Source organism: Callorhinus ursinus, unplaced genomic scaffold, assembly GCF_003265705.2.
Source record: "Callorhinus ursinus isolate GAN/ISIS: 27379988/994484 unplaced genomic scaffold, GSC_fseal_2.0 scaffold39, whole genome shotgun sequence".
In the NCBI taxonomy this organism is placed as follows: Eukaryota; Metazoa; Chordata; class Mammalia; order Carnivora; family Otariidae; genus Callorhinus; species Callorhinus ursinus.
Window position 1 is genome coordinate 445,524 of NW_027397101.1, and position 20,276 is coordinate 465,799.

The 20,276-nt window shown below is 43.4% G+C and overlaps 1 protein-coding gene across 1 annotated transcript in view; it reads right to left on the reverse strand.

Annotated features, from left to right (window-relative positions):
- The window catches only part of RASEF (RAS and EF-hand domain containing), an 85,646-nt gene that overhangs the window by 8,181 nt on the left and 57,189 nt on the right, over positions 1–20,276 (reverse strand). Inside the window, exons 7-15 of the mRNA XM_025851656.2 lie at positions 18,500–18,568; positions 16,834–16,918; positions 15,833–15,921; positions 9,150–9,384; positions 8,690–8,827; positions 8,426–8,573; positions 7,075–7,156; positions 5,732–5,846; positions 2,397–2,516 (exon numbers count right to left, since the gene is read on the reverse strand). Coding sequence (XP_025707441.1) covers positions 2,397–2,516; positions 5,732–5,846; positions 7,075–7,156; positions 8,426–8,573; positions 8,690–8,827; positions 9,150–9,384; positions 15,833–15,921; positions 16,834–16,918; positions 18,500–18,568 — 1,081 coding nt within the window. The remainder of the gene's footprint in view (positions 1–2,396; positions 2,517–5,731; positions 5,847–7,074; positions 7,157–8,425; positions 8,574–8,689; positions 8,828–9,149; positions 9,385–15,832; positions 15,922–16,833; positions 16,919–18,499; positions 18,569–20,276) is intronic.

Genomic DNA, 20,276 nt, shown 5'->3' on the forward strand with positions numbered 1-20,276 from the left:
CTGTCTGGTGCTCTATTTTTTTTTTAAGATTTTATTTATTTATTTGGGAGAGAGAGAATGAGAGATAGAGAGCACGAGAGGGAAGAGGGTCAGAGGGAGAAGCAGACTCCCTGCCGAGCAGGGAGCCCGATGTGGGACTCGATCCCAGGACCCCAGGATCATGACCTGAGCCGAAGGCAGTCGCTTAACCAACTGAGCCACCCAGGCGCCCTCTAGTGCTCTTTTATTCTACCTCCCAGCGGTTATGTATATGACCATTGATGATATCACTCTCCTGCTTCAAGGCTTTCAATGCTTCCCGTTCCTCTCCAAGTAACGCTCAGATGCCTCCCCATGGCCGACAAGGCCTCTCGTCTGTGTAGCCCCGGCCCACCTCCTAGCTTTACCTGCCACCCTCCTCCCTCGCTCGCACTGCCTCGGTTACTCTGACCTTCCCTTTGTTTCTCCAATGTTCCAAATTCCTCCGACCTCATGATCTTTGCACCTGCTGCTCCCATTACATGCATTATGCCCTTCCCCCCACTAGTCCCCCTTCTCCAGGCTGATTCCTACCTATCTTTTTAATTTTTCCGTAATTCTCCCCTGAAGTTAAGATTCAGTGTTGTCTAAGCCTGACACGTCCCTGTTACGTTAGGTCTTGCTATTAGGAAACCTCACAGCCCTCTGTGTTTTTCCTGCATTGCACTTGCCAAACCGTAACTGATGAAGTTATTTGTGTGTGTCTGCCTCGAGACAATGTCCCTGCGGGAAGGAGAATTGCATGTGCCGTGGACCTGGGTGTGGGTGACGCAGTATTGTGTGGGGCTAAGGGGAGGATGTCATGGCCGCTCCAGAGCATGGAGAGAGAGAACGAAACAAGGGGAAAAGACTCCACTGTGGGACCTTTACCCATGAGCCCCCGAATCCACAGAAAATATATAACAATCCTACAATGAACATGAATGGATTTCTAGTGGGAACGGGTAGTGCTGCTGCTGAGTTCTATTGCTAGGATGTTATGGGGTGACACGGAGACTGCCCCTGAGGGTACAGGAGGGTAGGGGTCACGAGATGCCTAAGTGAGCAAACGTTGGGAACTCAAAACTCCTGAGGAGGGGATAAACCCAGCGTGTGGCCGGGAATTATGTGCTCTCTAAGGGGGCGTGTGGGACAATGTGGCATGAGGATTACATACGTTTAATATGTATCTCCCCCAGAAATGAAATATATGAAGACAAGGACTGCCTGCTCTGTGCTCTAGTCTTTCCCCAGCACACAATGAAGTGCATAGGATTAAACGTGCGGAATGAATCTCTTCTGTGCCTCACTGCTTAGCTTTGATGTTTAGCATGTTTGGTCCATAGATTCTAAAATTTAACAAGAAAGATTTTCCAACTTAAAACAGTGACTGAAACTTCTTTTTACAGTCATGTGCACGCGCTACAGCGCAGTCTCTCTCTGCGTCCACGCGCACCACCCAAGCAGCGGTATCAGATCAGACGGCAATGGCGTGGGCTTATCCGATCCCCCCCGTACCTCTGATGCCTTGTTTAGGAAAGACAGGTCCTAAGGGGGACCTGGAGCAGTCTCACACACTGGTTGTAACGGAGAATGAACGCTGCCCCCAGTAATCAACTGGATAGAAATGAGCTTCATTTCTATACAAGCGCATAACCAAAAAATAATTTTAGACTGTTCAACTAAGCATAAATCTTAGAGAAAGAAAAAAAAAAAAACAAGTTTCCCAATTCTCTTCCACCCAGGTAGCACACTGTCCTTTGGCACAGTAACCCTCAGGAACTAAACCACATTTTCTAAATGTGACACCCGTTCTTTTGCCTTGACGTGGATTCCAGAACCAGAGGAGTCCAGGAGCTGGCGGAGGGGGAGGGGGAAGGCAGGATAATTCTGGCTCCTCCTCGTCAACGCTCTTCAATGGGGGAAAATGACCACGTGATCAGTTGAGCTCCGTGAGAGGTTTAATCCTCGGTACAATTACTTACATTCATACATTCCTTAAAGTGTGTGTAGCGGGGGTGGGGGTTGTGGGGGCACCTGGGTGGCTAAGCCCAGTTAAGTGTCTGCCTTTGCTCAGGTCCTGGGACCAAGCCCCGTGTCAGGCGCCCTGCTCAGTGGGGAGCCTGCTTCTTCCACTCCCTCTGCCCCTCCGCTCCTCCATTCATGCTCACATGTGCTCTCTCTCTCTCAAATAAATAAGATTTTAAAAATAAAATAAAGTGCAGGGAGGGGCAGCACTGGGAGTTCTGCCTGAATAAGAAGGCCAGGAGCCCCATCAAAAAGGGTGGAGGTTTGCCAAAGAACCTCGGAAAGCGAATGTAGACAGAAGTGAAGGGCCACTGACTGCAAAGCTCATGAACGGCTAAGGTCTATCCCAACAGACCCACTTTCGCCCTTACCATGGCCAGTTTTTCTCCCAAGTATCCTGGGACACACTTCTGTTCCTCTGCTGTGGCGGCATCACGGAGATCAGCCTTGTTTCCTACCAACATGATAGGAATACTCTCCTGGCTTGCATCCTGCCGGGGGAAAATAATTGTGTGCTCATCAAATAGTGAATAAGTTCCACTGACAAGAGCAGCCATACCAACAGCAGCTTCCACTCTCCAAATGCCCCGTGGGAGCCACATGACCTGGAAGTAGTATCTTCAAGCCTCAAAATCTCTCTACAAAAGAGCCAAACTTTTTCCCACTGCCAGGTGAGACCACTGAAATTCAGAGAGATGAAACAAGATCTTACCCAGGCCGGGGCCACGGTCCAAGTGCTCCCCATCATCCCTGCCACCATACGAACCAATATGAACTCAAGCGGCAAGAGCACAGAATTATACGTGGCTGTGGCACCCACACAATTTTCTGCGACTTTCACTCCAAATGGTGATGACAAGTCAACTTCATTATCTCAGGTACAAAACACACAGGAAATCCCTCAGGCATCAGGGGATAAAAACAGAGCTTGGAAGTTCCACACTCACTGCGATCTGGCTTACAACAAAAGCAAAATGTGAAGGTCCTAAAGGGCAAGCAACATTTTTCTTACGAGGAGTCAATTACCAATCATTCAAAGGAATCGATTCTAAGGCTAATGCTCTCAAACCAGCTTAGGCAAAGTCCCAGGTCCACAGGGGGCCTGAAATCAGGCGAAATGCTGCAGGTTTCTGCCTCAGTTTCCCCACTGGTAAAATGAAGGGGTTAGTGAGATCACACCACACCTCCGCAGGCTCTGAAGAGAACAGAGGATGATAACCTGACTGGCCCAGAAAAACAGGGTTCTGGTTCCTAGGCCAGGGCAGCGGCAGCCCTGACCAGGGCATGTGGAAGTGACCTTCCGCAGTGCCTACAGGTACCAGCTGTGCTTTCAGTTCGCTGCTACCCCTGCCCCAGGATCAAGAAATGAGCCTTAAAAATGATGGCATTACATTCGATTTCCTTTCTCTTCAGACCATTCTCCTCCAACTGAGGGCAACGGAGTGCAGTAACAGCAGAGGGGGGAAGGGAATGAAGGGCGTTCTCCAAAACTAGGTGTCCCGTCCATTGAGGTGTTCATTAACTGTGTTCTTTGGTAAACTGTTCAGGTTCCAAGGGGGCAACCTCTGGAAGCCACTCAACATATACTCCCTTAAGTGAGCCAAGAACCCAAGCATCTAAAGGATTTCCCAAAGTTATTCCAGTAAATACGGGCAACTCCTTAAAGTCTTGATTCGAACACCGCCTTCCAGGAAGGCTGCCCTGACCACACCATCAGGCCCTTTACCCTGCCTTCTTCTTGTTTCCACAGTATTTGTCATATTCTATCATTCCACTTATTTGTTTGTTGCTTGTTATGTTTCCCCTATGCGAGTACAAGCTCCCCGACTATGGGCACATTGCAGGCTCTGGAACGTGCACAAAGCAGGCACTCCAAAAACTCTCCCGAATGTGTAAAAGTCGGGAAGAGATCTCACATCTCAAGTGTCTCCTCCATTCAATGTTCACCCAAGTATTCAACCAATACATTTTTTTATTCACAACAGGTAAGTAAATGGCCTTCGTTTTATTTTACCCATGATTTTATTGCAGGATTGTGTAATCCAGTGGTTTTTATCGAAGTGTATTAATTATTAATTCATCACTGACCTTCTACTACCCCTCAGCCCTCCAGCCTACCCCAACAATCACACTCTGTTTCCACCCATATTTATAGTGGCCACCCATAGAATTTCCTCACAGAATTTCCTCAAATTAGAAAGGCTGAGCCATGGCAGAGGTTTATCATGCCCATTTTCCCCGAAGGTGAAAGTCAAATGCCAAGTGGTATCTAATTTTTCCCCATGGCAAATTCAAGAATTCTCTTGAACATAGTTTTCGTCCTTTTCAGACCACGTGAAAGGTGATCCACGGAGCTGAAAAGGTCACTTACCACGTGTAGGTGATTAGCAAATGATGGTAAATTACGGGGTCCCGGCACACACCGTGGCTGGTCACTAAGGGCTATTTCAACACTGGCTGACCTTGCCTTTGGGCCTCCTGGCCTTGCGCATAATCCAAGGACTTAAAATGCAGACTAAGTACAAAAGTTTTAACAATAAAAAGTTTTGCCGTGGATTTTAAATATCTGTGGGTACGAGTCTGTGGGGATTATGTTACTCTCTGGACTCATCGCTCTATCCCAGGGAGGTCCGTCTGTTCCCTTGAGCAGATGCTTTTCCTCTGTGCACTAAATGCACCTTGGAACTCCTCTCTGGACACCAAAACCTTCTTTTCTGAACCCACTGCTTCCTCTGGTGCTCTATCAGAGCAGCAACCAGGGCTGAATCAGGAGATCCAAGGCCCCATTCAACCCCTGCCCTCTAAATAACCACAAGCCAGGACCATATACTTTCTCCGCCTCAAGGTTTCTCATAAAAAGTGAGAGTAACATTACACTTCTCACTTCTTTCCTCAGATATGTTACAGAGATGAATATAACATGTGGCTATTTTGTGAAATAAAAATGCTACATAAATGTCAACACACTTCCATCATATTTATAATAATTTTAGGTCATGATATTTCAGTAGAACAAAATGCACATCTCACAACACTTCTTTAGTTAGAAAGAGAACATTCTATTTTTTTACAGGGTATGAAATAAGCCCAAAAGAAGAATCTAGAAGCTAACCTGATATATAGCAATCAGTTCTGTTTAGCCAACATTGCACTGTTTAATGACTGTTAAAAATTAGAGATAATACACTTAATTGAAAAATTATATTAGCCACTATTTTTTTTTCCAAGAGAGTATACTGAACCACAGCTTGAACTGTAGTTTTATGTTAATTATTAACTGTTGGCAGCATACTAACTGTGGTCAAAATCATTTCCTACTTTTAGAAATTATTTACCATGAAACCAAAGGATATGAAAGCTCCTCAGATGAAAGACACCATCTCATTTAACCAAAGAAAAAAAAAGCACAGATGTTACCATGTTTAAAATACCATAAGGGGTTCTGATTTTATCTGTAAGAAAACCGGAAATTTTATTCCCAGAAACTCCCTTCTGTGGTATCCATGGCTCTGTGGAAACTCGCCCAGCTAGTGAGGAAGAGATCAACACTGCCAAGTGCCACAAGACACACCCCCTCTCACATCCAGTCCTTCCTGACGAGCCTGGATCTCTAATGGTGTGCACTTCAACAAAGAAGAAAAACCGCGTTTTCTAAGATGCTCTGTGACACCGTGTAATTTTTTGTTTCTCGGTTTTGATGTCTTACCTCAATCATGCCCACCCATTCTCGTACATTGAGAAAGCTTTTCTCGCACGTAACATCATACAGCAGCAGAACACCATCTGCTCTTCTGAAGTAAGACTTGGCGATACTTCTGAATCTGGCAGAGAGAAAAGCATGTAAATAATGGTTCTAATCAGTCTGTTGGTCAGGTGCTGCCCCTTCTTCATCTCTTTTATGCTCGCTTTTTTCTCATCTTCTAAGATAAGCCCCCACCCGCAAGAATCTAATGGCAACCTGGCACTGTGACAGAGCTACCTTGGACGACTGGAATGACTCAGTGGAAGCTAACAGAATAATGTGGGGCGTGATCTACGAGAGCCAAGCAGTTTCTCCATCAAACAATCCCAAGAATGTCTACAAATCCCAAAGGATAACCAGAACAAGGTTGAGAGCGTAATTTCTTAAAAATTTCAGCCCTGGCAGAAAGCTTCCAAACCCACACGTGGAACACAGGGCAGGAGATGCACAAGAGAGAACATCGTGGTTTGGGGGGTGGGAAGGGAGTACTGTGGGGGGTGGTGTGGAAGACGACCTAACAATGTGGAGTACCACAGCATGCCAGAAGCTTTATACCTATGGGGTGCGGGGCGGTTCGCTAGGGGAAGAGCATACCTCAACATATATGTCCCAACTCTAAGCCAACCGCAATATTTTATAGCATCTTAAAAAAGGCCATGTTGACCACGAATGTTTTTTAAATGTTGAAAGTCTCAGTCTGTTACAGAATGTGAGCTCCATGTGAGCAGCTTTTGTGGATTTGTGTCTGCTGCCTGTGGAATCTTCGCAGCCTGAACAGTGCCTGCTACAGGGGCAGGCTGCAACCCATACTCACTAGTGGAACAAGTGGAGAGATGTTCTTTCCAAAGAGTTAGGCAGGATTAAAACGTATGCTTGATGCTTCCGGTCATCGGCAATGAATGCAAGAGAAGGCAACATCACCAGACATGAGTCTTCTGTTTAGTTTGGGCCTCTGCCCTTGAACTGAGGGGAGCTGACAGATTCCCTCTTCCATCTTTTATTGAGCTTGGCTAAGTACTCTTCACACTGACACGTAATCTAAATTCTCTTGTTCAGAGACGGCACTCTCCTTTTCCCAACTGAACAGCAGCTCAGAGGAAGCCTAACGATCTCCACACACAACTGACATGTAAATGAAGGAGGAAAGAATGTGGGGGCATGCAAGCATTCCTGAAATCCTAATATACTATGTAATTATACAGTGTATTATCATTATAGGATTATGAGCATTAAAAACTACCAAGTGTGCCACAAGGCCCGTCTATGCAAACCAAAGCCAAGCCCGCTGCGCTGTGGAAAGCACTTGCCTTTCCTGACCCGCAGTGTCCCAGAGCTGCAGGACTATTCGCTCTCCGTCCACAATGAAAGTTTTCATCTGAAAATCGACTCCTGAAAAGGAATTACAAGAGAACATGGGGAACATGATGTAAATAATTCCATTGGGTTTTACTCTCAAGCCCTCTGTAGATAAAACAAAAGCTGGTAAGCCAAAGCTGAGTGAGGTAGAGAGGGAGGAATGTGGCCTTCAAGGAGGGTGACCTTCAACTACTAACTGCAAGTCAGACCACACATGTGCGCACAGACGCACCATCTGCAGGGTGGCTAACTTGGGGAAGGATTTAATCTATGGACAAAAGGAAAACCTATGTTCTATTTGCCCATGTAATTAGATGAACTCGGTTATGTCTCCGTGTTTACATGTGTGTGCTTGTGTACACATTAATATGTGTATGTGTGTGGATACATATGAGATATGTACATATGCCATGCTCTTTAGCAACTGAACAAAACACAGTGGTCTTTTTATGAATCAAATTAAAGTGAACTTTCAGCTTTGTTATCTTGAAGGGTATCATGAAGAACCATAAATTTACAAAGACACCCATTGTGAAGAGGGTAATCAATCTGTTCTAATATTTCTAGTCATCAAAATAAGAACTCTTTAGATAAAGAAGAAAGGTGAATGATAATTTGCATACCTTCAACTCCTTTTACTTACGCAAATTTGGGAAATCAGGACACTTCTTCTCTTGTTCTCATGAGTGTTTACTCATGTATTCCGTTGTAAAGGAGGGGGAGGGATCATACACCTGGCTATGATCGTGACCATGACAAAGTGGCCATCAAGAATGTCACTTTATCAACATCAAATGACGTCTTATCAGAAAAGCTTTCCCTGGCCACCCTGTGTAAAAACTGCACCTCTCTCCAAATCTCATATTCTTTTATTTTCACCCATTGCCCTCCTTTGGGATAAAGTTTCCTTGCAGGCTGGGATTTAGTTGACTCTGTTCATTGTGTGTCCTTAGCACCTACAACAGTATCCGGCTCACAGCAGAACTCAGGAAATGTTTGCTGAATAAATGAATCTGTCACCTCTGGTTCTAAACTTGGTCTGGTTGCTCTGACTGGCTAAGTGGATACCTTTGTCCTTTGTTGGTTTTCTTTTCCTAAAGTTGGGCCTTCGCCAAAACAGAAGACCATGCTATAGACAAGGACGCGCACGCGTGCGCGCGCACACACACACACACACACATCCCTATATATTATATATGTATACAGAGAGATCTGTGTATATGTGTATCTAATCTCTAAGGAAAACAAGATCAAGCTAAAAGAAGGTCATTTCCCCCTTACTGACTGAAGAATGAACCATACCCAGGGTGGCACTGGTATTTCCTCGAAATTCATTCTTGCAGAGCCTCATGAGGAAACTAGACTTCCCCACTGCGGCATCCCCAGCGAGCACAATCTTGTAAGCCTTCTGTAAGCTGGAAGATTTAGGGTCGCCATCCACCATGTCTGTCTAGGGGGAAAAAGCCACAGGGAGTGACAAAGGTCGTGCCAATGTTCTTCCTAGTCAGTTATACAGCACCGAAAATTCACAGTGTTCATGAATAAAATAACTCTGAAACTACCTACCTGTGGTGACAGAGCCGAGATGGGCTTTCTTGAAGAACTGACGATGCTGCCCTCACTAGCGGACCCCTGGGGTTTCCAGTCTAACATGGCGGCCACACCATCTGCACCAAACGTCTCTTCATCCCTTAGATCAGGAACCTGGTTTGTTTGGTTTTTTTGTTTTTTTTTTTTAGTCAGCCATTAAAAAACAAAGCCTCTCATTACACATATACATCATGGATTAAAGAGAAGAAAAATATGCAGCTGAATCTATAGTCATTGCTGTTACAGAACAGAGTAGCCCCAAATGGCAAACTGTGGAAATATCTCCCCACCCTGGTGGAGAAAAAAAAAACATTCTACTGACTATGTTTCATATTTATAACCGTTAGGTCGTATTCCCATGACAGATACAAGTCAAACAGGGTGACAGATTTCTATTGAAGGTACGGCCCAGGAGACAGTGATTTCTGGGGCTTACGTCTATGTCTGAAGCATCGCCCCCAAGGCTCTCCTGTGTGCCGTGTGACCTCTGAAGTCCCCTCTGGTGCTTGTATTCCACCTCTGAGTCGTACTCGTTGGAGTCTCTCAGCGTAGACAAGCCGCTGTCGAAGCAGCTTTCGGGAAGGCTGTCCACCTCACAATTCACCCTCTGCATAGGGTCACAGAGGGCCAACGAGTCACAGTCCTCATCCACATAGGAGGAGCGGGATGACCTGGTGATAAAGGAGAAGAGAGCTTTACCCGAGGGTTCACAAAGCTCAGGACTACACACAGCAGTGGACTCAAGAAGACCAACACTCTCACTTTTGCCAAGAACCACAACGTAGTCCATGATTATTCATCAGGGGAAACAAAATGTTCAAAGCCACATCAGCTCATTCGCAACAATTAATTAAGATGAAGACACTCAAGTCTAACATTTAATAAAAATGAAGCCATTTTTAAAATCACTTTATTTCCTGATACAAAAGGAATTGCAGTATCCAGAGCATGAATGCAATCTCCAGTTAAGAAAAATGTATGCAGAAGATGTGAACCTTTTTACTTTAATGTGGTCAGACCATATTCCAAACAGCTCATCCGTTTCTAGATAACAGCTCTACTTTTTAAAAGGGATGCTGAGAACCTGGATGGGAAAAGGAACCATGATGATGTAAGCCCAAACCCTCAGACACAAGAAATGGTTCCATGAACTCAGCTTAAGTCTTCACGGTTTCCCTCTTCAAATATGCAGAGAGCTGAGGCATGAAGAAGAAGAATACATTCTCCCAGGAGGCACAAGACAAAATAAGGGCCAGCCGAAACTTTTCTAGGAGTCATATTTCTAATCAATATGGTAAAAAATGACAGGCAATTAGAAAGGTGTGGTACCAAAATATGACATATGAGTTTTCTGCCACTGGGTGTTGATACATAGTCTAGAAAGACCATTATAGGAGAGGTTTCACAGGGAGGTGCTCTGGATAAAGGCTGGAACCCCTGACTTCTATGGACATTTCCACTTGTAAAACTTTCTAACATCTTAAATATGAGGGAGAAATTAACATCAAAAAAGAGAATCAAAAGAAACCACATCATTTCCCTATTTACTTTTGTTTTTCCATCTGATTTTCACAAAAACCTAAGTTTATACTGAAATATTGGGGCGCCTGGGTGGTTCAGTCAGTTAAGTGTCCGACTCTTGATTTTGGCTCAGGTCATGATCTCAGGGTTGTGAGATCGAGCCCCACGTTGGGCTCCACGCTCAGGTCTGAGTCTGCTTGAAGCTCTCTCTCCCTCTCCCTCTGCCCCTCCCACTGATGCTCTCTCTCCCTAAAATAAATAAATCTTAAAAAAAATATTTTAGTGCCATTAGCAAATGCTTAAAATTAACTAAAAAAATAAGAACTTTACCACCAAACTCTCTCTAAATATGTTTACTCAATTACAAATTCTTTATCCTGGGGGCACGTACTCAAACCATATTGCTAGTCTAGCTCTGTGTGTTTGTGTGTATACATTTTTTTTTGTTTCATCATTTATGAAATTCTCCTTCTAAAACTGATTTTAGCCACACTATAAGGAACCTAAGAAAACCGTTCTCATTATAATATATACAAACTACTTCAGCTCCATGTCATTATTAATTAGAACTTTTTTTTAAAACTTACTCAGATTTTTGATGAGGAAAGAAGTGAAATATAGAATTAAGAAATCACTTCCATGAATATATAGACTCCAAATTAAAAATATAGGTATAGATGTTGTACTTTGTCAAATGCTTTGTTGGCATCTATTGAAAGGATCGTATGGTTCTTATCCTTTCTTTTATTAATTGATGGATTTGTGAATACTGAACACCTCTGCAGCCCAGGAATAAATCCCACTTGATCGTGATGAGTAATTCTTTTAATGTACTGCTGGATTCAGTTTTGGTAGTTTGTATGTTTCTAGGAATTTATCTATTTCATCCAGATTGCCCAATTTGTTGGCATATAATTTTGCATAATATTCTCTTATAATTATTTCTATTCCTGTGTGTTGGTTGTGATCTCTCCTCTTTCTTTTGTGATTTTATTTATTTGGGTCTTTTTTCTTTTTGATAAGTCTGGATAGGAGTTTATCAACTTGATTAATTCTTTCAAAGAACTAGCTCTTAGTTTTGTTGATCTGTTCTACTGTTTTTTGTTTGTTTCTATATCGTTTATTTCTGCTCTCATCTTTATTATTTCCCTTCTTCTGATGGATTTAGGCTTTATTTCCTGTTCCTTTTCTAGCTCCATTAGGTATAAAGTTAGGTTGTGTATTTGAAACTTTTCTTGCTTCTTAAGATAGGCCTGTATTGCTATGTACTTCCCTCTTAGCACCACTTTTGCTGCATCCCAAAGGTTTTGGACTGCCATGTTTTCATTTTCATTTGCTTCCAAGCATTTTTTTATTTCTTCTTTAATTTCCTGGTTAACCTATTCATTCTTTAGTAGGATGCTCTTTAACCACCATGTATTTGTGGTCTTTCCAAGTTTTTTCTTGTGGTTGACTTCAAGTTTTACAGCATTGTGATCTGAAATATGAATGGTATGATCTCAATCTTTTTGTACTTGTTGAGGCCTGATTTGTGACCCAGTATGTGATCTATTCTGGAGAATGTTCCATGTGCACTCGAAAAGAATGTGTATTATGCTGCTTTAGGATGAAATGTTCTGAATATAACTGTTAAGTCCATCTGGTCCAGTGCATCATTCAAAGCCACTGTTTCCTTGTTGATTTTCTGCGTAGACGATCTGCCCATTGCTGCATGAGGGTTCTTAGAGTCCCCTACTATTATTATATATTATCAATGAGTTTCTTTATGTTTGTTATTAATTGATTCATATATTTGGGTACTCCCAGGTTGGGGGCATAAATATTTATAATTGTTGGATCTTCTTGTTGGATAGACCCCTTAATTATGATATAGTACCCTTCTTCATCTCTTGTTACAGTCTTTGGTTTAATATCTAGTTTGTCTGATATAAGTATGGCTACTCCGGCTTTCTTTTGATGTCCGTTAGCGTGATAGATGGTTCTCCAGCCCCTCATTTTCAATCTGGAGGTGTCTTTAGGTCTAAAATGGGTCTCTTGGAAGTAGCATATAGATGGATCTTGTTATTTTTTATCCCTTCTGATACCCTATATCTTTTGATTGGAGCATTTAGTCCACTTACATTCAGAGTAATTATTGATAAGAATTCAGTGCCATTGTCTTCCTGTAAAGTCACTATTTCTGGAGATTTTCCCTGTTCCTTTCTAGTCTTCGTTGCTTTTGGTCTTTCCTTCCCACAGAAAGGGTCCCCTTTAATATTTCTTGCAGGACAGTTTTAGTGGTCAGGAACTCCTTTGGGTTTTGTTTGTATGGGAAACTTTTTATCTCTCCTTCTATTTTGAATGACAGCCTTGCTGGATAAAGTATTCTTGGCTGCATTATTTTTTCCCTTCAGTATGTTAAATATACCATGCCACTCTCTTGCCAGATTTCTGTGGACAAATCTGCTGCTAGCCTGATTTGTCTTCCCTTGTAGGTTAGGGATTTCTTTTCCCTTTCTCTTTCAGGATTCTTTCCTTATCTCTATATTTTGCAGATTTTGCTAAGATGTGTCTTAGTGTTGGCTGGCTTTTGTTGAATTTCTTGGGAGTTCTCTGTGCCTCCTGGATTTGGATGTCTGTTTTCTTCCCCAGATTAGGGAAGTTTTCATCTATAATTTGCTTAAATAAACCTTCTGCCCCCTTTTCCCTCTCTTCTCCTGGGACTCCTATGATAGGAATGTTATCACACTTTATGGAGTCACTGAGTTCCCTAAGTCTATATTTGTGATCCAATACTTTTCTTTCCCTCTTCTTTTCAGCTTTATTATTTTCCATAATTTTATCTTCTTTTTTTAAAAAAGATTTTATTTATTCATTTGAGAGAGAGAGGAAGAGAGAGAGAGCAAGGGGGCAGAGGGAAAGAGAATCTTAAGCAGACTCTGCACTGAGTGTGGAGCCCAATGCATGGCTTGATCTCAAGACCTGAGCTGAAACCAAGAGTCAGAAGCTTAACCGACTGCACCACCCAGGTACCCCTATAATTTTATCTTCTATTATCACTGATTCATTCCTCTTCTTTGTCCGTCCTTGTTGTCATTACAACCAATTGGTTTTGTATCTTGGTTATAGCATTTTTTTTATTTCAGCCTAACTAGTTTTTAGTTCTTTTATCTCTGGAGTAAGGGATTCCCTAGTGTCTTCTATGCTTTTCTCAAGCCCAGCCAGTATCCTTATTATTGTTGTTTTAAATTCTGGTCCAAGCATGTTACTTATATCTGTTTTGATTAGATCTCTAGCTGTCACTTCTTGTTCTTTCTTTTGGGGTGAATTCCTCCATCTTGTCATTTTGTCTAGGTCACTACTTCTTTGTGTGTGTTAGGAAAGCCTGTTTATATTTCTTGCTCCTGAGACTAATGACTGTACTAAGAAAAGGTCCTATACTGTCCAGGGCCTGGTGCTTCAGGAAGTGTTTCAGAGTATGCACTCTGCTCTTCTATTTTGGCTGCTCTTTCCCTCAAGTCAGTCCTCTGCAGAGTTTCTCCTTGCTCGCTGTGGGGAGTGTTTGGACCTTGTTCAGTATGTGGCATTTTAACTAGGTGTGCTCTGGTCTGTTCATTAAAAGAAGCCTGATCCTATTGCCACGGGAGCTGAAGCTCTGCAACACTCTATGATCAGGAAACTTGGTGCATGCAAGGGGTTTGTGCTGGTCTTCGGGGGGAGGCGCCTGCTGCACTGGTTCTCAGGTTGACTTGCCCTAGTACAAATGCACCTGCGGGCTGATGGCTCCAGCCTCCACTGAGGGCGCTGTGTTGCTCACTGAAGTCTGTCAGTGTTGATGGGTGGGGGGAAAATGGCATTGCCCCACTCTCTTGTCTCTGGAGCAGGGAGTGTGCACCTGCTACTCTTCAGAAAGCCCTCACAGAAGAGCAACCTTTTTCCCCTTTCGTGTCCCCAGCTTCCATGAGATCTCTGCCTTCACCCTGTCGGCATCCACACTGTCTGCCTGCCAGGCGGCACAGTACTCCTGTGTTTATCTCTCAGGAGTGTGGCTGGGTTTCGAAACTCCAAATTTTAGGGGCCCAGTGCTATGCGGATCCATGCTGAAGGGTCTCACCATGCTGTAGCTGGTGCCAGTTTGTCCCAGAAAAGCAGCCATCTAATCGCATGGGGGCTTGGAGTTTATGGTAAAGTGCAGCAAAAAGCTGGCCCCAAGGTTTGCTGCCCTCAGCAGATGTCTCTGTTTCTATGCTAGTGAACGGGGCAGTACACTGGTGCCCACCAGCACTTTGTCCCCTGAGAGGCCATGCCACGTCTCCCAAATGCACTCCAAGAAGGGGAACTGTTTCTCCCCCAGCAACCCAGGGGATCTTCAGACCATGCTGTCCACTCCCAGACTTCTGCCCTTCTTCCCCACAGGACCACTGCTATGCCCACCAGGCTCTACCCGGCAGTGGAAGGGACTTCTAAAACTTCGGACTTTGAACTCTCTGCTTGTAAAAACTTGCCACTCTAGTTTTCCCAGTCAGTGCTTCTGGGGAAGTGTTTGTCTTGCACAATCCCCAGGGCGCTGCCTTCCATCTATATCTTTCTCTCTCTCTCCTCTCTCTGAGATCAAGGCTCCCTCCCCTCTGCAGCACCCGCGATTCTTTCTCCCTAGAATCATGTCTCTGCACCTCCGACCTTCCATGATGTGGCTTCTTTTCTCCCTCTAGTTCTGCATTTTGTTCTCTCAGCATTCAGATCAATTCTCGGATATTTGGAAGATTTTCTATTTATCTAGCTGTGTTCGAGGGACGAGGCAAGCATAGGGTGCCCCTATTGCTCTGCCATCTTAACTCTCTGTACATTATTCTTTAGAACAAAAGATCTCAAATGCAAAGGGAATGAATATGAATTGGAAAGTTGCATTGGAAATGGAGAGCTGGAAGCCCATAGTTTATGCATTCACTTCTACTTTCAAGGTTTGATATGCTCCAAATTTAACTTTTTAAGTAACAACAATGGACATATGTATTTATACACACATGTGATCTTTCAGTCCTTGTCACTAGATCTCAAGTTACGGCAGGTCCAATATATCCTTCATTTGATTCAAAATAGAGCTAAATTCTCACTTCTGTTAAGTCTCTCTGACTCCTTCAATACAACAGCTCACAAACATCTACTAGTCATATTTCTATTTGTTTTGAAAGTTTCCCTGTCCTCGAACACAGCTTACATAATATTATGCTGAGCTATTAAACATTTGCAGATCATGCCAAGAGTCTCAACATCATATCCCACATATATGGCAACATCCTACACTATAGTTTTGCTTGTTTCCCTGTAAGAGTTCTCACAGAGTTCACTTCTGAGGAACAAGATGTAACGAGGGAATGAGGTCAGGGGAAGCATACGTAAAATCAAGTCATAACAATGTCTTAAGGAAATCACTTTGCCCTCTCTGAAACATTTCTACTTTGAATCTTTATATGTTTCAGAAAATTAAAATAACATAGTAGAAAATTGAAATTAATGCCCAAAGTAGATTCTACTGTTTTAATTCACCTCTAAGGAAATTTACTTTCCTTTTCACTCTGATCCAGAATTCAAACGAAAAGTAAGTAGGTGTTCCCATACCTGTCATAGCCCAGAGGATGAGGAGAATGACCATCAAATTTGGGACTGCTTCTAGAAATTGTATTCCCTGGTGATATATTATTTATGCGCTGTAATACACAAAATATATAAGCAACATTTGGTTACTCTATATTTATACATAATACATATACACATATACATATATATAGCACACTAATTAACTTCTAATGTAATTAAAAGTTTGGTATCCTACATGAGCAAATGTGAGCACAGACACCAAGGTAACTGCCATAGTACTCTCTCCTCATTGTGTCTTAGATCCAAACACCATTGCATAAGCCATAAAGGGGTATCCTGGTTCCCCACATTGGCCAGGACCCTGCAATACCAACTTCTTTGGATTTATCTCTTCTCAAACTATAATTTGGCTCAGTGACTGACTTGTCCATACTTAAAGCTATGGCAAAGGAACCCCAAACTCGAAGCTGACCCCCAAAAGTGGGAGAAGAGGATTTCTGGCACATGTAGTCTGGGGAAGTTCCTCAAAATTCCAAGAGGGGCTTAGCTTGTTTCTGTAGCAGGGTTTTAAATCCAAGGACTCCACTCTGATCATCTCACGACCATAAAGAATACTCAGTGTGTCTAAGTGCACTCCTCAGCCAGAAGCACCTTCTCGCTCCTCTGAAATGGGAAGTATTTCTTCCTACTTCCATGAGATTTCCCAATTTTTCTTATATCATTGCTATCTGTGCACATCCTAACTCCCTACACTAAACTATAAACTCCTCCAGGACCCAGGTCACACCTTATATGTCTTCCTCTGGTTTCCCTGAACAGCTAACAGAGAGTTGGTGAACATCTAGGCATTTATTTCTGCAGAGGGGTGGCATATTCTTTAATTCGGGAAAATATTACCTCCTCTTATTAAATGAAATAGTTTCTCATTATTGTAAGCTCCCCCTTTAAGAAAATACATGATCTTCATCAAAATACTCTACTACAAGAAAGAACAAAATGTATTATAAAATTCTACTGCATACCAAAGATCTGTTGAACTTGCTGTAACTGTTTTCAAGGGCACTCCTAAGGCCATCATTACTGTCATGTAACTTCCGGTTAGCTGTTCTACAGAGCAAATAAACAAACAAACACATAAGGAAAGTTGGGGTAAAAGCCACTTTCTTTGCAGGCTGTGAAGTTCAGAACACGGAATTACTTACCACCTCTTGCAATTTTCTACCACTTCCCTTCAAACCTCATTAACCAAGATCATAATTCATTACTAGAACTATAACTTAATTGAAGGATCCCCTCTCTTTTAAAGGTCTCCAGGCATTTCAGGAATTAGCTATACTGTTGGAACCCACTGTTCCCTCAGGTAGCTTCAAGGTACGAACAGCTTTCCTGCGGGTCTCTGCTTCCTAAATGCCTGGCCCCAGCTGGCCCCATGTGCTGCTGCTCTCTGTCCCCCTGCACGTGTCCCAGCCAGGCGTGGAAGCCATGTGTTATGTCACACTTCTTTCTCCTGGCTACTCCCACATCTTCCTTGTGGCCTGATACTGTCCACCAGGGTACCGATGAAAGGTTCTGATGTTGACTCTAGGTTCAAACCCCATGCAGGCATGTACTTTCCATATCATTGATGGGAGTCATCTGACCTGTCAGAGCCTCAGCAACCTCTTCTACAAATGGAGGACAATGCCACCTGAGAGTGGCCCATCCTTCCATCCTTCAGATCTCAGCTCAGTTGTTGTATCTGCCAGAACACTTCCTGGGCCTTCCTGGGTAGGAGGAATCTCTGTACTATATGCCCCAGCAGGTATGCCCCTTCCCTCTGTCCCACTTCTCCTTTGGCATTTTATGTTTATTTCTATAATTAGTGATCAGTTTCCATCTTCTTCCCCTAGATGAGCCCCATAAAGAGACTTTTTTTTTCTTTTCTTTTTACCTGCCGCTCTATCCTCAGCTCCTGGCATACCTGACCTGTAGAAGTTGCTGAATGAAAACGTGCTGGATGAATGAATAAATGAATGAGCAGGATTATGGTAATATGTCAACTCTGTAACTGCCACCGGTGAGACTTAACAGGCATGGTGAAAACAAACTTGCCAAGCCTGACCTTACTTCTTTGGGAGGACAAACCAGAAGAACGTCCATGAGTAAAAAAGAGCATGGGAGTAGAGGAGGGGGAGGGTTTGTGGAGAAGGCTCTCAGAGGCTGGAATTATGCCAACACGGGTGTGAAGTTGACAGAGCAGGTATAATATTTCCAGTAGGGTTTAAAAAAAAAAAAACCTAAGAAAAATAGCCGTCTCACCAAGAACAATACATTGGGCAAGAATGATCGCGTGTGTCTAGTGCTGTGACGTGAGCTAACAGGAGATTCCTGACAGCCTCCTGGCGTGCTGGGCTGTAGAGACAGCCGCTGAGGTCAGAGCCCTGAGTCTTTATGGAGGTATAATAACATCTCACCTGACTTGCGAGGACTTTGAGAGAATCAGACTCTAGTCCCTGGATTTGAATAGTTTATTTAGGATTAAAAGCAGGAGAAAGCCAAGTGCTGAATGCACCACAGAGAGAAGAAACGTGCACGGACCTGCAAACCCAGTCTTGAGAATAAGGCAACTCGTGTGACATGGGGCATGTGTCTTATTCACAAAACATCAGGAAAATGTAAATGTAATGAGCGTTTTATATGAGAACTTACTGGAGTATTTCAATTTGCCTCTCAAGACTATTTCGATCTTCTGTGTACTCTCGGATTATTTCCAGATCCCTGCAAAACCATATTTTATGTTTGAACGAGAATTAGGTATCCAGTCCTGCCTTACACCTACCCTCCCAGACCCCCTTTCACCTTCCTCAAAGACCTGTGTCCTTGGCCATGGTCTTCTATCTCCCGGGGCTCCCACTTAGTCCCTCTGGGCCTTCAGCAGCCCCACACGCCTGCACACCCCCCCCCCCCCCGCCACTTCCTGTGCGAGGTCCTGCTCTCCCTCCCAAACCCAGCTCTGCTCCTCACAGGACGTCTTGACCCTTCACCTTCTGCTAAGCCCCCTCTCCCCAGGGACTCATTATCAGTCCCTTCAATGCAGCGTGCTCTCTCCCCTCCGACCCTTCCCTGCTCCTTCCCTGCCTCACGCAATCCTAACCCAGTTATTTTCCTCCTTCCTGGTGATTCCTTCTCCTCTCCCCACCTGGCCCTCCCTGCCTCACCCTAAACCACAGAGGAGTCCACAGGACCGGCTTTCTCCGTCTGCCATAAACCCATGCTCAGCGATTCCTGCTGCTTTATTACAAAGCCCTGGTCTCCTCCCTATAACGTCCCCTGAGAACATTAGCCACTCACCACCAGCCCCTATTCCGCCTCAGCCCCATTTCTAAGCAGACAAACCAAAGACTCTCAGGCTCTCAACTGTTATCTACAATAACCTGTCTGCTCACTCTCTTGATGATAAAGCTAAGAGGTTCCCAACTGATGATAGGAATTTAAGTTTCTTAGCCAAAAATGTTGGGCCCTTCCATTATAACCTTAAACTAGCTTTTAAATTTTTAAATTTTTAAATTTTGTTTAACTTTTACTTTGCCATTCAAAATACTTTTTCCTGTCCAGAGGTCTGACCACTGTTCCCCAAACCAGTCTTATATCTGTCTCTCTGTTCTTGCCTCTGCCTTGCTTACTGCCTCACCTGGAACAGCTCTGAGATTCTCTTCTCCCCTCTGAAATGGGGAGACTAAAAGTCCCTATCTCATAGGGTATTCTGTGGATCATAAAAGTTGATGCTAGGAAAGTTCTACGCACATTACCCCTGCCCCCCGCTTGACCAACACAAATCAGCTCCTCCCAAGCCAACCTCAAGCGTCTCCTCTTTAATGAAGCTCTTCACTGCTCCTGAATCAAAAGGACACTATCTACCATCACATGACAAAGGACCCAACCTGCGCCACTGCTGCTGGGATTGTTTCTGACACTGCTGAGCTCCTACGTGAACTCCATAACCCTTCAGCTTTGTAACTTTCTCCACAAATCTGAAGTTCTCACAGAGCAGAGATCACATCTTTGCTTATATATATATATTTATTTCACACTCATAACTCCTTCTGTAGCTCAGGAACCTGTATACAGTAAGTACTTAAATGTTTCACTGCTGACCATTACAGGACCTTAATTGTGATTAAAGTTGGCAAGCAAACAAAACAAAAAGCATATTTTTCCCAAGTGTACGTTTATACACACACACACACGTGTATGTATGTATTTTGTAGGCATATATATCCATATATGCATTTACATGCAAATATGTGAATGTAAATACCTTTATAAATATCCATATATATATATTCAAGTATTTATATAGGTATTTGCATATATACATAAATGCATGCCTGCGTGTGTGCACTTCAATTAGCACTGATTCCCGACACTTTAGGTATATTCTTCTGTTCCTAGTAATTCAAACATCTATTAAGCCCTGCACTCTCCA